Consider the following 12,017-nt stretch of genomic DNA (forward strand, 5'->3'; position numbering starts at 1 on the left):
TGGGACATTCAGTTCTAATATAACCGGGCTGAAGTGATGCGCTAATTACTCATAGTTAGCATGGCTATTTATGAGTAAATGACTGTTTGTAAATAGAGTAAATGCACTTCGGTGAACTTCAAAATTTGAGCTCATGCAATTACTATGCAACTGTGTTGTGACCAAGCTTGGCTGGAGTTGAGGAGAGGTAATATAAAACATGTGTCAAGGTGGTAAGGTCGAAGTGAACAGGTTTGTTATATGAAACAACTGAAAATGAGGACAGGAAGCGCAACTGAAATTCTGAAAAAAATAAAAACAAAAAAAAAACAATCTTTCTTAGTAAAGAGGGCTAGTCTAACTATTGAAAATAAAGAAATAAAGCAACCAAAAATACATCTAAACTAAGCTGGCTAACACAAAAGTACACGTAGGAGAAGCACTGTAACATTTGTACTCATTATAGTGCATTAACACCCATAACTTGCTGCGCACTCACTGTTACTATGGGATTTTGCAACAAGTCAAATGGACTGGCAGCGTCCATCTTTCAGTGTTACAGCATATTGTGCTTGCAGAGAGTAATAATGTGTGAACCTAAGGAACACTAATACAACACATAAAAAACATGGTTGCAAGTTGTTAGTCACATGTGCGAGCAGCTTGATTTGCACTGTGGCGCCCTGAAAAAGGTGATACAGAGCTGAAAAACTGCATGGGTGCCAGCGGGTATACACATCGCTGTGCTTGACAGAAAATCTGTGTATTAGATACTTTGCAACAGCATTTTAATAAAATATAATATGATTAAACATGCAAATGCTTACATAAACTCTCAACGTATGCAAAAATGCCTCTGTTGATTGTGATTGTTTTTCTTCTGTTTCTTCACCTCTGTTTCTTTTCCATTGTGTGAAATTTTTTCTGTTTGACTCAAGTGTGCGGAGAAGGGAGCATTCCAGGTGGTGATGGATAACTACGTCAAAGAGGAAGAGGGCACAGGAGTTGTCCACCAGGCCCCTTACTTTGGAGCTGTGAGTAACACTCTTACATTTATCTCCAGTTGTCAAACAGCAGCAGTGTGTGGCTAAGTGCTCATAGCTTCTTTTCTCTGAAGGAGAGAAATTAATAAAAGTACATATTATGAAATGTGAGGAAACTTTCATGCCTTGACTGACTCCTGCGAGCATTTAGGCAAATATTAAATGAGAACACTGCTTGTATTCCAATGTCCACCATCCATTTGTAAAGTAGGCATCACAGATTTGGGTCTCATTCCTCTGCTTGAGGGAACAAAGGATAAAACTGAAACTAAGCGAGTTAGTGATTGATGTATCATTAAGTGGGTGTGGGAGGATTTCCATCTATGACAGCTATTAGGCTCTGAATTTCTTTAACAACTGGAGATGTTCAAAGACAACAAATCAGAGCATGACTGTTGGATCAAAATGTTTCTTAACTAAAGCTCTCTAGCGACCCTTTGTAGCCGTCACAGAGCGACTGAATTGATCCTGAGATTAAATTACACAGAAAGACTCCTGTAAGTAATTGACCTTAGAATCATCTCTTTTACTTCCACGTATTTTGACTACTTGGTGTCGATTAACCACATAAAATCTACGATTTGAATGACACTTGACATGTTTTTATGCTTTTCATTTGGACCTTATATTCAGTGGTGAAATTCGCTTGGACTTATTTGAACAGTCAAATCTGAAATATGAGTGCATTTATTCTGAAGATATATGGTTGGGAAAAAGGCACTGCCCAAATGCGTTTTTCAAAATTTATTTTGTTATGACTAGATGTGAAATGACCCAGTGAGTCATCCGTCTTGGATCCTGACAGGGTGTTTGAATAGAAATTACATCTAGAGCTGGGCAGTGCTCATATCTTTCGTGCAAAGCTGCTACATGCCAGCAGAGCTTGTTTCACTGCTGTAAAAGCTGTTCGCCTCAACAAGGAATTTAATGTGCATTCACATGGTTAAACCAGAAAGATCCTTTTTAAAAACGAAATAATTATGATTAACGTTGACATTTTGTGTTAAGTTTGAAGTTGAAAATTTAAAAAAAGTCTAAATGTAATAAGAAAAGCTGTAAGTGATGTTACTGTTTCTGCAGGATGATTACAGGGTGTGCACTGAATACAACATCATCCAGCGGGACCAGGCTCCTATCTGCCCTGTGGATGCCTCGGGCTGCTTCACTTCAGAGGTCACTGACTTTGCAGGACAGTATGTCAAAGTGAGTGGCACGTCATGCATTTACATGCAGATTAAATTCAGGGAAGTTTCACATTTTCTGCTCTAGGAGCAGCTAATGTAATGTTTTACATAATGGTGTTAACATTAGCTTTAACTGGTAAAGCTAATTGCAGCTGTGCAGGGTTCTCATGTGATTTTTATTCTGAGCCTCACAGGGCCATTTGTTCCTTAAGGCGCATGCTGCAGTTGCATTGTAGCTGAAATATAAGATAGCATTCACATGATTTAAAGTTGGTGACTTCAGAACTTGATGTACTGTAAGGAGCCAGACTTACATTTAATTTTATTTAAAGTGATGTTGATCAGTTGTTTTCCAAGTTTTTAGATGTATCAGAAAGTTATTATATAAATGAAGAATATTTAAGTGATAAAAGAATTATTAAGCCTGAGAAAAAAACAACAACTTTATGAACAATATCTGAATAATGTCCTGTAACATCTCATTGTGAATCATCTTCTAGGATCCTTTTTCCTCAGCTAAGTTTTGATTAACCTGCAGGTGTGCTTGGTGTAGTGTTCAGGCTCCAAGATAGATTTATTTTCTATTGCCTGACTATCTGAACATTCTTCAAAGCGTCTTTGATAAAATTTTGATCTTTTATTCCGAGGCCTGGTATCCCTATGATACTCCCAAATAATTTTCTTTGAACATTTTTTTATTAGATGCAAGGCCTTTTAGATACGATTAAATCTCTTTCAGCTTTTGTGTAAGATTAATATTTCGCATCATTGCAGCTCACCTTGAATATCTTCATGGTGGGTTTCACCTTATGAATTATTCAGTTCCCAAATCAACATCTAATCTTTTCATTATTTAGCTGGAAGAAAAACTGACTTGATTTCAGATAGACACCAATAACTAGCTCTGTCTTACCTGGAAATCATCCACCAGTTTCTGACATTGTCCTGAGTCACCACACAGCATCTCAGTGAGATTAAGATCTGAGCATGTATTTTATGTATTTTCTATAATATAAAATACAACAGGCGGCAGCAGCTCACATGAGTTCCAGTGAAGATGTTTTGGAATTTTTAAGATTTCTTTTAGCATCTTGTGATCTGCCGTCGGTCAAACTTGCTTGGGACGGCCAAGCGAATGTCATCTACTTGTTGACTTTTTTCCTGACTGATAAAATTCTGCAATTGTTGTTTGGAATACCTCAGAATCTAACAGAGCAAGCCTCCTTCAAACTACTAAAGAACAACGTCTAATAACATGTGATTTGCCTACATGTGATTTTATATTTTTGTTTGTTCTTTTTTCAGAATTAGGATCTGCAACCCAAATCAAGTGCCTCTGTCCTGCAACTTTTGGATGCAGGACAGTGCGTATGTATTTTATTAAGTTGTGTTGGTACAGGGATGCATCCAGAAGTTGCAGGACAGATGCACTCAAGGTCTTGGGTTTCAGACTCTTTTTTTGTAAAATTATTGTTATTTTTATTTTTTAAATATATTTTTATCCATTGTTGTCCTACTTTATTCCCCAGCAGAGATAATAATTTATGAAATCACAAATACATTTTTGTTATCTTTTATTTAGTTTTAATTGTTTTGTTTTACACTTTGTGCATAATTTATTAGAAAAGTGAGTATTTTGACTAGATCAAGCTGGGTAAACTTGGATTCTTAATGGATTTAATCATAACAGGTGATTTGTAATGAGAGTGGCTGTAGCCTAAGGAAGTCAACACCGTTGATCAAGATGTGCTTAGTTATTTGGTAGATTCTTTTCTTTTAGCAAAATGGGTTAAAAAAATCTAAAATGACTGAAAGTGTCTCGGAGGGATGCAGCACTCTTGAGTTTGCTAAAACATTAGAGGGTGATCATGTAGAAATTCTCTGCTCTGCTTAGATCACACTCTTTTTTTGGGGGTGGGGGGGTCAAAATATGTAATACAATTAATATGCTTTCTGCAATATTAACACGTTAAACTTTATAGATTAATCGCATTTGTTAATGTTAACAGCCCGAATAAAAACAAGGGATGACTCTATATTTCAACTCTGCAACTGAGAGTAAAAGAAATCTTTATGAAAACAGATTGATACATTCTTGAAGAAGATGCTTACGGCTCTTTGTCTACCAGCACATCAACACATAGATACGTCTTTGCATTTGGTCACACCCAACATTGTTTGTGTCCTGAATTGATAATGAGTTAAAAAATAGCATCTGTAAATGATGTGGTCACTATTTTACAAGTTGGTGCAAAGCTCAGGGAGTGGACATTGTCACTAACAGTACAGCGACAGCTAATAAGGAGCATGGAGCAACAGCTCTCTGAAAGTCTGTCATAATCCACTTTTGAGATGTGTTAAAACCTAGCGTAGTTTCATGGCTGTCTGAGACATTCTTTACCGCTGCATAAAAATGAAGAGGTGATCCGGGGAAGCTTCAGTCTCATCCTGAGCGACACAAGAAAGCCAGACTGTAGTTCTTTTTCCAATTTCAGAAGGAAATCCGGTATCTTTCACATCATGCGGGCTTCATCTTATACCCAGAAGAGCTTGCAGGTCAGCAGCTCTGCTGGCAGAGTAAGAGTTCAGAGCCCGTCTCCATCCCGGTGCCGCGGATCGTCGTACGACAGCCGTGGGCGCTCTGGTTACCGTGGCACTGCGGTCGAGGTCGGGACAGAGATACACCAGCACCATGCCAACGAGAAGGAGGAAATGCAGGAGCTCAACGTCAAGTTTGCAGGATACATCTCAAAGGTTCAGGCCCTGGAGCAGAGAAACGCCGCTCTGCAGGCGGAGCTGGCCACTCTGCAGGACCGCTACAAGGGAAGCCCGAGTGGCATCAGCGAGGAATACGAGCTCAAGTTCAAAGAGGTGCGGGATCTGATTGAAGCCCTTACCAACGAGAAGGGAGCAGCTGACATTGAGCGAGGCTACATTGAGGAGGAGGTGGAAGTATGGCGACTAAAGCTGGAGGAGGAGCTGGCGCTCAAAGAAGAAGCAGAGATGATTCTGACGGAGTTTCGTCAGGATGTTGACAGTGCCACGCTGCAGAAGGCCGAGCTGGAGAAGCGCATAGAACAACTAGTGGCAGAGATCGAGTTTCTCAAGAAGCTCCATGACGAAGAGGTGGCCGACCTCATGAAGCAGATCGAAGACTCAAAGATTACAGCTGAGATGGACGGCGACCGTCCTGACCTCGCTGCTTACCTGCGCAACATGCGCGCAGAAATAGAATCCGTCGCGGCCCGAAATGTCCAAGAAGCCGAGAAGTGGTACAAGAGCAAATTTGACACCCTGAAGGAGCACGCGGGCAAACACGAAGAGCAAATGAAAGTCATGAAAGAAGAGATCACAACCTACCACAACCAGGTATCAGACCTGCAGAACCAGATCGACACCCTGCGAGCTCGCAATGCCTCCCTGGAGCAGCAGCTGGAGGAGATGGAGGTCTCCCACATGGACAAGGTGGAAGGTCTGGAGAGCATCATCGCCCAGATGGAGGCACAGCTCTGTGAGACCAAACTGGAGATGACCAAGTACCTTCAAGACTACCAGGAACTGCTGCACATCAAGCTCAAGCTGGATGCAGAGATCGCCACCTACAGGAAGCTACTGGAAGGAGAAGAGCAGAGGTTGGGAATTGCTAAGGATGCCTAATCCAGATGGGGAGCTGTGAAGAGTTAGTGCACAACATGAGCAGAGATCACCTTGTTTTAGAGACTTCAAAGGTCTTAAGCAAAGGACTTGATATTGTTTAACATTTTAATAACAGTGGTAGACGGCTTTCATTATTTAACTGAACACATAAAAGTCTAACTTACTGTTCCTGGTGGAAATTCAGTAACTGAAAAAAAATACAAATGTAGCAGTGATGTGCATCTATGCATAGTTTTGGATGTATTCTGTGTTAAGACACAGCTCTTTATCTCCTGTATAATTCATGTTTGACTCCATTATGCTTTAGTTCGCTGCCATCGGTGCTGTCCTCCGTCTTTCCTGAACATTTTCACATTATTTTCAAAACTCATTTTTTCTGTCTCTCCTTGTCTCATTTAATATCTGGGTTTGGCAGGCTTCATCTCTCCCTGCTTGTCCCCCCTCTCCTTTACTCCTGCTCCTGCTAAATTTACCTCCCCCTTTTTTCCTGCCAAGTCAGCCCTGCTTGTCGTACCTCTGTCACTTCCCTATGCTACTGTCTCTCGCTCCGTGTCATCAGTCTATTGCCTCCTGTCCAACTTTCCTTCACAGTAAAACTCTCGACTCGAAGCAAATGAAGAAGGCCACCCTTATTAATTCTGAATGGACAAGGAACAACTGTTAACCATTTACAGTAATGTTTACCAGCTTTTACTAAATAAAGACTGAACTGAGTGCATACAAAACCATGCTGTTGTCTCTTTCCTCTAGCTTCCCTCTTAACTCTTTGGAAAAAACATTTCTTAGAATATCAGGCTTCTTAGAATATCAGGCCTTTCAGTGTAACTAATACTGTTTTAACATTGTTTAAATACCTTATTCCACATTGTTTGTTCATTAATTTGACATATTGTTGAGTTAGTTTCACCCTCACTCAGGGTTGGTTTCCACAAAATCTTCTCATTAGGAATTCAAACTGATGTGTGGTTTGGATTATGGTGGGGATTTATAGAAAGAAAAAATGAAAGTATTTTGATGAAAAGCAGTGTATTAACCACTTTGAGATGTATTTATGAGCTTCCTGTGAATTGAACTGTGGTCATGGTTACAGGAAGCAGAGTGTGAGATGAGCTTCTTAGCTGATTGGATACATGACCAGAAACTGAATTGCATAACAAAATACACACTTCTTATTTTTACTGATATGTTAAGGCTGCATGTCATTTTAGTCATTTTTATATGTAAGGTTACATCTCATTTACATTTAGTTAAGTTCGCCCACTTAAAAATGCAAAAAAGAAGAAAACTCAAAATATAAACCTGAAATAGTCTTGCTTTGGGTTATGTATGTTATTTAATTAGAACTTTATTGAAATGTTATTTACAGTAAACAAGATTATTTCTTTCTTTGAAATACTTTATTACAAAGCAGGTCATTTCAAATGTCTGATATCCAGATTTTTATTGCACCCCTTGTCAAAATAGACCCATTCAATAAATCAGGAAATTATAGAAAAATTAATTTATTTCTTTAGCTGAAATCAAAACATCATATGGATCACTTACACACAGTTATGTTTTTAGCCTTTAGTTATGTTAATTATAATGTTTTTATGCAAGCAGCAAATGAAAACAGAACAATTATGGTTAAAGTATTACAGCAGACATTTTAGGACATAAATGTGGGCTTAATGAAAAGTATATTTAATGCTTAAAGGTGATTTTTCAAAAGGTAGTTTTAAGCTGATAAATGAACCTCATCAAAACCCCTATTGTAACAGATTGAATATAACTGTATGTGTATCAAGCTGTAAAATGAACCTTTAATTGCAATAGCATACGCTCTCATTGAACAATTGAGAAAATTGAAATCATTAATTGAATCACAGCTGTGTCTCGGGTGAACTGCACATCAGCTGTATCTTGGTGAACAAGTTGATTTACATCAGAAATGTAATTCCAAAAAACAAGTTTATTTAAATTTGCCAGAGTAATTATTATAAGTTTTATTCTTGTTGATGATGGCTTACAGCTGATTAATACCGAAAATGGGTTCTCAGCACATTAAAAGAATATATAAAGCCAATAAAAATGAAATTTGTAATACAGGATTATTTTAGCCTACACAATACTGCAAAAGGTTGCAGACTCAATAGTTCTCCAGATTACAGTCATTAATAAATCTAACACATCTGCAAAAGGAGGATAAAGGGCTCTGCATGATCCACTCCCATAATCAGTTGTCATTGCTGTGACTACATGACAAAAATCTCTTTATTTTTCTTCTCCATCTCAGGTTGTCTGCCCCTTCTTGCCACAAGACCTGGTGTCTTTTTACTTACATGAGCTACTTTTCTGACTATCTGTGCAAAGTAGGACTGATGGTCATGTAGCACAGATAGACAGAACACCGTTTTTTCAGTCAGAGAGGAAATGTTAATTGTTCAAGGCTGCGAGGAAGTATTTACTGATATATTAAAGTCACCCTGCTCAGTTCTGGTCTGATGCAGCTGGAGAACGGCTTACCAACTTTCCCTTTCCTTCCACCCCCCCCCCCCAATCCCATCAAAAATAAAATCATATTTTCCAGCCCGTCAATGATTATTTCCTCTTCCTCTGAACTTGTGAACTGTAATAGTGGTTCCTCACTGCCATGATCTCTGTGTTTACTATGTTGTTGTAAATCACACACCGAAGGAACGACACAAAAACTTCAGGAGACATTGAGTAACTTTATTCATCACAAAATGTAAATAAAAATGGAGTAACATCAGATTTTAGCAGTTTAGGATTTTTTTTGTGTCTTTGTTAAAAGACCATTGTTTTGATTGTATTTACCCAGAATGCACTGCACCACAGTCTACTTCCAGCTTTTTGAGCAGTCTCTGGTCCGTTTTATATTCACATATACATTTGCACAATGCCAGAGTTCACTTCAACCAAACAGAGGTCTAGGTTTGTAGGTGGACCGGATGTTTGTTTTTTCGGTCTGCTTTAGAGTTTGATTGCACCTTCACACCTTGCCAATCAAATCAGACTTTCTAAACAAACAAACTAGAGTTGAATTAAAGTGGACTAAACAGGGCTGGTGTGAATGCACCATAACGTTTCAGTGACATTCTAGATGACTGCAATTTGTAAAGTATGTGGGATTTTATTTTGATCTTTACATTTGAAACTTTTACTGAAGTGAATTGGTTGCTACTTATTTATGAAAACATATCTGTGCAAAAGCCTGTGTATTTTTCTTGATATATCCATACAGCCAATAGACTGAATTATACTTAACATGAAATCAAAGTCTTTTGGTGGCTTGTGTGAGTTTTAACTCTCAGCAAAGATGTGTTCATGCGTCCACCCATCAGACCTTTGTTCTTGCTACACCGCAGATCTAACACAGTGGAGTCTCTTACCTTAAAGGTATTGTTGTGTTTTGTTCTGTTGTAGGATGCTGACAAGAACATCATTAAATTTCTGAAGGAAAAGGGACGCCTGGTCAATGCCAGCACATTCAAACATAACTACCCTTTCTGCTGGAGGTGAGACATCTTTACTGTAAACCTCTCTACTGTTCTTTGTGCTCATCACCCTTTGAAAATAAAAGTCTATTTTTCTTCATGCAGCTGAATCCACCATTCTAGAAAAGGTCACAAATGATTCCTCCTCCAATACCTACAGAAATATTCTCTGTTTAAAGACATTAAGGTCATTATTTTGCACAGGAAAGCTTGGCAGTGATGACAGCTGGATAATTTGACAGTTAGCATGTTGCTAGTTTTATGGGCTCACCATGTATGCCTTCTCAGTAAATTGCTCATCATTCATCACATTCTTAAGTGTTAAACTTTTGCCCCTTTACCCAAATGTAAAGTTTTAACTTTAGAAATCAAAGGGATTTTATCAAGAGCATTTTAACATCTTTTTCCTTACGTCAGTGACGAGTCCTGATTATAACTTTGTTTAATGTAGCATCATTTCCATCTTGATGTTTGAAATTGTGTTTCAGTAGCATATTTAAGTAACTTAAAACTTGTCTGTGCTTCAAAATAATTTCTTCAGATGTAATTAAAACCTAAAATCTTTTGTCAACAACCAACCACAGTGTGAAAACTACCCACATGCAGAATCAAACACACATTTTATTGTGTGTTTGAATTGTAACAAATTGTAACAAAAAAAGTTTATCAAGCTGAGGTAGCTAGAAATGTGTGTGGAGAGTGGAAGAAAAATTGAAAGCTAACAATTTCATTAAACTTTTATGAGCAGGGCCATTTTGGGCCCAAGGGTAAAACCCGTAACTGAATTTTAAAGGTGCCTCAAGTTTTTAAGTGAGTAGTAAAATATAGTAGTACTATACTTTATGAAATGACTTGCATTTTTCAGGTCTGACACCCCCCTGATCTACAAAGCTGTCCCCAGCTGGTTTGTGCGAGTGGAGCACATGGTGGACAAACTGCTGGACTGCAACGGGAAATGCTACTGGTAAGCTGCGACAAACCGATATCTATCTTGGAGTTAAGTGACCGTGAAGTGTCAACTATGGGCATTTCACCAAACAATTGATCTTAAATGCTTTGAGCCAGAGCAAACGGCAGATGCAGTCTCAAAACAATTACATCTGCCGCTCAGCTGTGCTAGCTGTTGGTCCATCTCTCCGGCTGCAGAGGTCTTTAAAGCATCCATGATGGATTTAAAATCCAAGTCTTTGCAGTGACTTTTCTGAATTTTCTGATGTGAGAATAAAATTCCTCCTCAAGGCGTTTTTTTTTATGTAGAGAAAATTAGCATGTGGCTAAATCTGAAGCAGGATAAGCTTCAGCAGTGATGGCTTTTCTAAGTGGTATTACCCATGGTGCTCCCAGCGCTCTTTTCTGAGCCACAGTAGCTGCCTCTGGTAATGGGACTGTCAAACCAAGATGAATGACTTACCACAAGGAAGGTGAAGACGCACACATGCAGAGACTGAGCCAAGCACACACACATTCAAGTCTGTGGTTCTTATCTAAAGGGTGTTGGTACTGCATACACCAAGCTGCCGAATTATTAAGCAAGTCTTACTAAATCATACAGGTACATGTCAGAAAAATAGAATAAAGCGAAACCCAAATATTATATAATCATCTCACATAGTCATATATTCTAAGCATTTGTTTCATGTAATTTTGATCCCTGTGTCTTACAAATAAAGAAAACCTAGAATTCACCACTTCAGAGAATTAGAATACTCTGAAAAAGGTCATTTTTGGAAAGTCATGGTGTCAAACCCTAATCAGCTAATGAACTCAGAACATTGCGCTTAAAACATTGATTTTTGATTGGTCTGATGTGATATTCTAATAGTGTGAGACACTGAATTTCCTTTACCCATACCTGCAAAAAAAGAAAAAAAAATATTTTACTCTGTGTAATAAACTAAAATGATTGGCAAGAAATGTTGCACTTTTGTGCAGTATTCTATTTTTTTTTAGCTATACCAGCAGACAACCAGAAGTCATTTTGGCATTTTGTTTGCTAAATAATTAGTGTTGGCAAAATGTTTGAACTTATTATTACAAATAAGCTATGAAAGAAATAGTTAATGATTAGGAATGTTTTACTCTCTCTTTTGGACATATTTTTGTGCCTTGAATTGCTTTGAATGAATGGTGATGTAAAATGCAATGCATGTTATTTGATGTAATAAAACATGCAATAAAAAAAGTTATCTTTTAATATATATTTATTTTTCTTTTTACAGTTCCACAAACATAAATCCTCAGTGCAGCTAAATGTAGCCTACATTAGCTCATGAAAAACCTCTGAACCACTTCAGAAAATTTATTACAAAAGACTAGTTGGAATGCTCTTAAAGGGATTTGTTCCTTTTATCCGTTTACTCAGAAGTTTCATTCAATACTCAGGCTGAATCTCTCCAGGTACCTGCCTGTCAGAATAAATTAATGACTGAATTATTGAGCGCCTAAAGGGAGACGACATTTTCTGAGCCAGAAGGTGAATTGAACATCTCGTCTTTAAAGTGATTTCTCCACATTTATAATACATAAAGTTAACAAAATACATAAAAGTGATAGTTAAGTAAGCATAAAAAATACTGTTGAGAAAGTGTCTGTCTGGACTGATTTTGTACATGATTCTTATTGATTTTATATAACTCAATTAAACCATGATCTCTTTT

The 12,017-nt window shown here is 37.9% G+C and overlaps 2 protein-coding genes across 2 annotated transcripts in view; both read left to right on the plus strand.

The window, feature by feature from the left end:
- Positions 1-12,017, plus strand: part of iars1 (isoleucyl-tRNA synthetase 1) — a 49,482-nt gene that overhangs the window by 9,202 nt on the left and 28,263 nt on the right. Inside the window, exons 10-13 of the mRNA XM_032549732.1 lie at positions 918-1,013; positions 2,103-2,225; positions 9,290-9,381; positions 10,226-10,324. Of these exons, the coding sequence (XP_032405623.1) occupies positions 918-1,013; positions 2,103-2,225; positions 9,290-9,381; positions 10,226-10,324 (410 nt within the window). The remainder of the gene's footprint in view (positions 1-917; positions 1,014-2,102; positions 2,226-9,289; positions 9,382-10,225; positions 10,325-12,017) is intronic.
- LOC116710595 (desmin) lies at positions 4,149-6,663 on the plus strand. The gene has a single exon (XM_032549733.1). The coding sequence runs from the start codon at positions 4,727-4,729 to the stop codon at positions 5,861-5,863; it is 1,137 nt and encodes a 378-aa protein (XP_032405624.1). The 5' UTR covers positions 4,149-4,726; the 3' UTR covers positions 5,864-6,663.

The sequence above is a fragment of the Xiphophorus hellerii genome, chromosome 20 (genome assembly GCF_003331165.1).
Source record: "Xiphophorus hellerii strain 12219 chromosome 20, Xiphophorus_hellerii-4.1, whole genome shotgun sequence".
In the NCBI taxonomy this organism is placed as follows: Eukaryota; Metazoa; Chordata; class Actinopteri; order Cyprinodontiformes; family Poeciliidae; genus Xiphophorus; species Xiphophorus hellerii.

Bases quoted from the DNA above. Each gene is read 5' to 3' on its own strand.
- LOC116710595 (XM_032549733.1), top strand. From the start codon at position 4,727: ATGCGGGCTTCATCTTATACCCAGAAGAGCTTGCAGGTCAGCAGCTCT.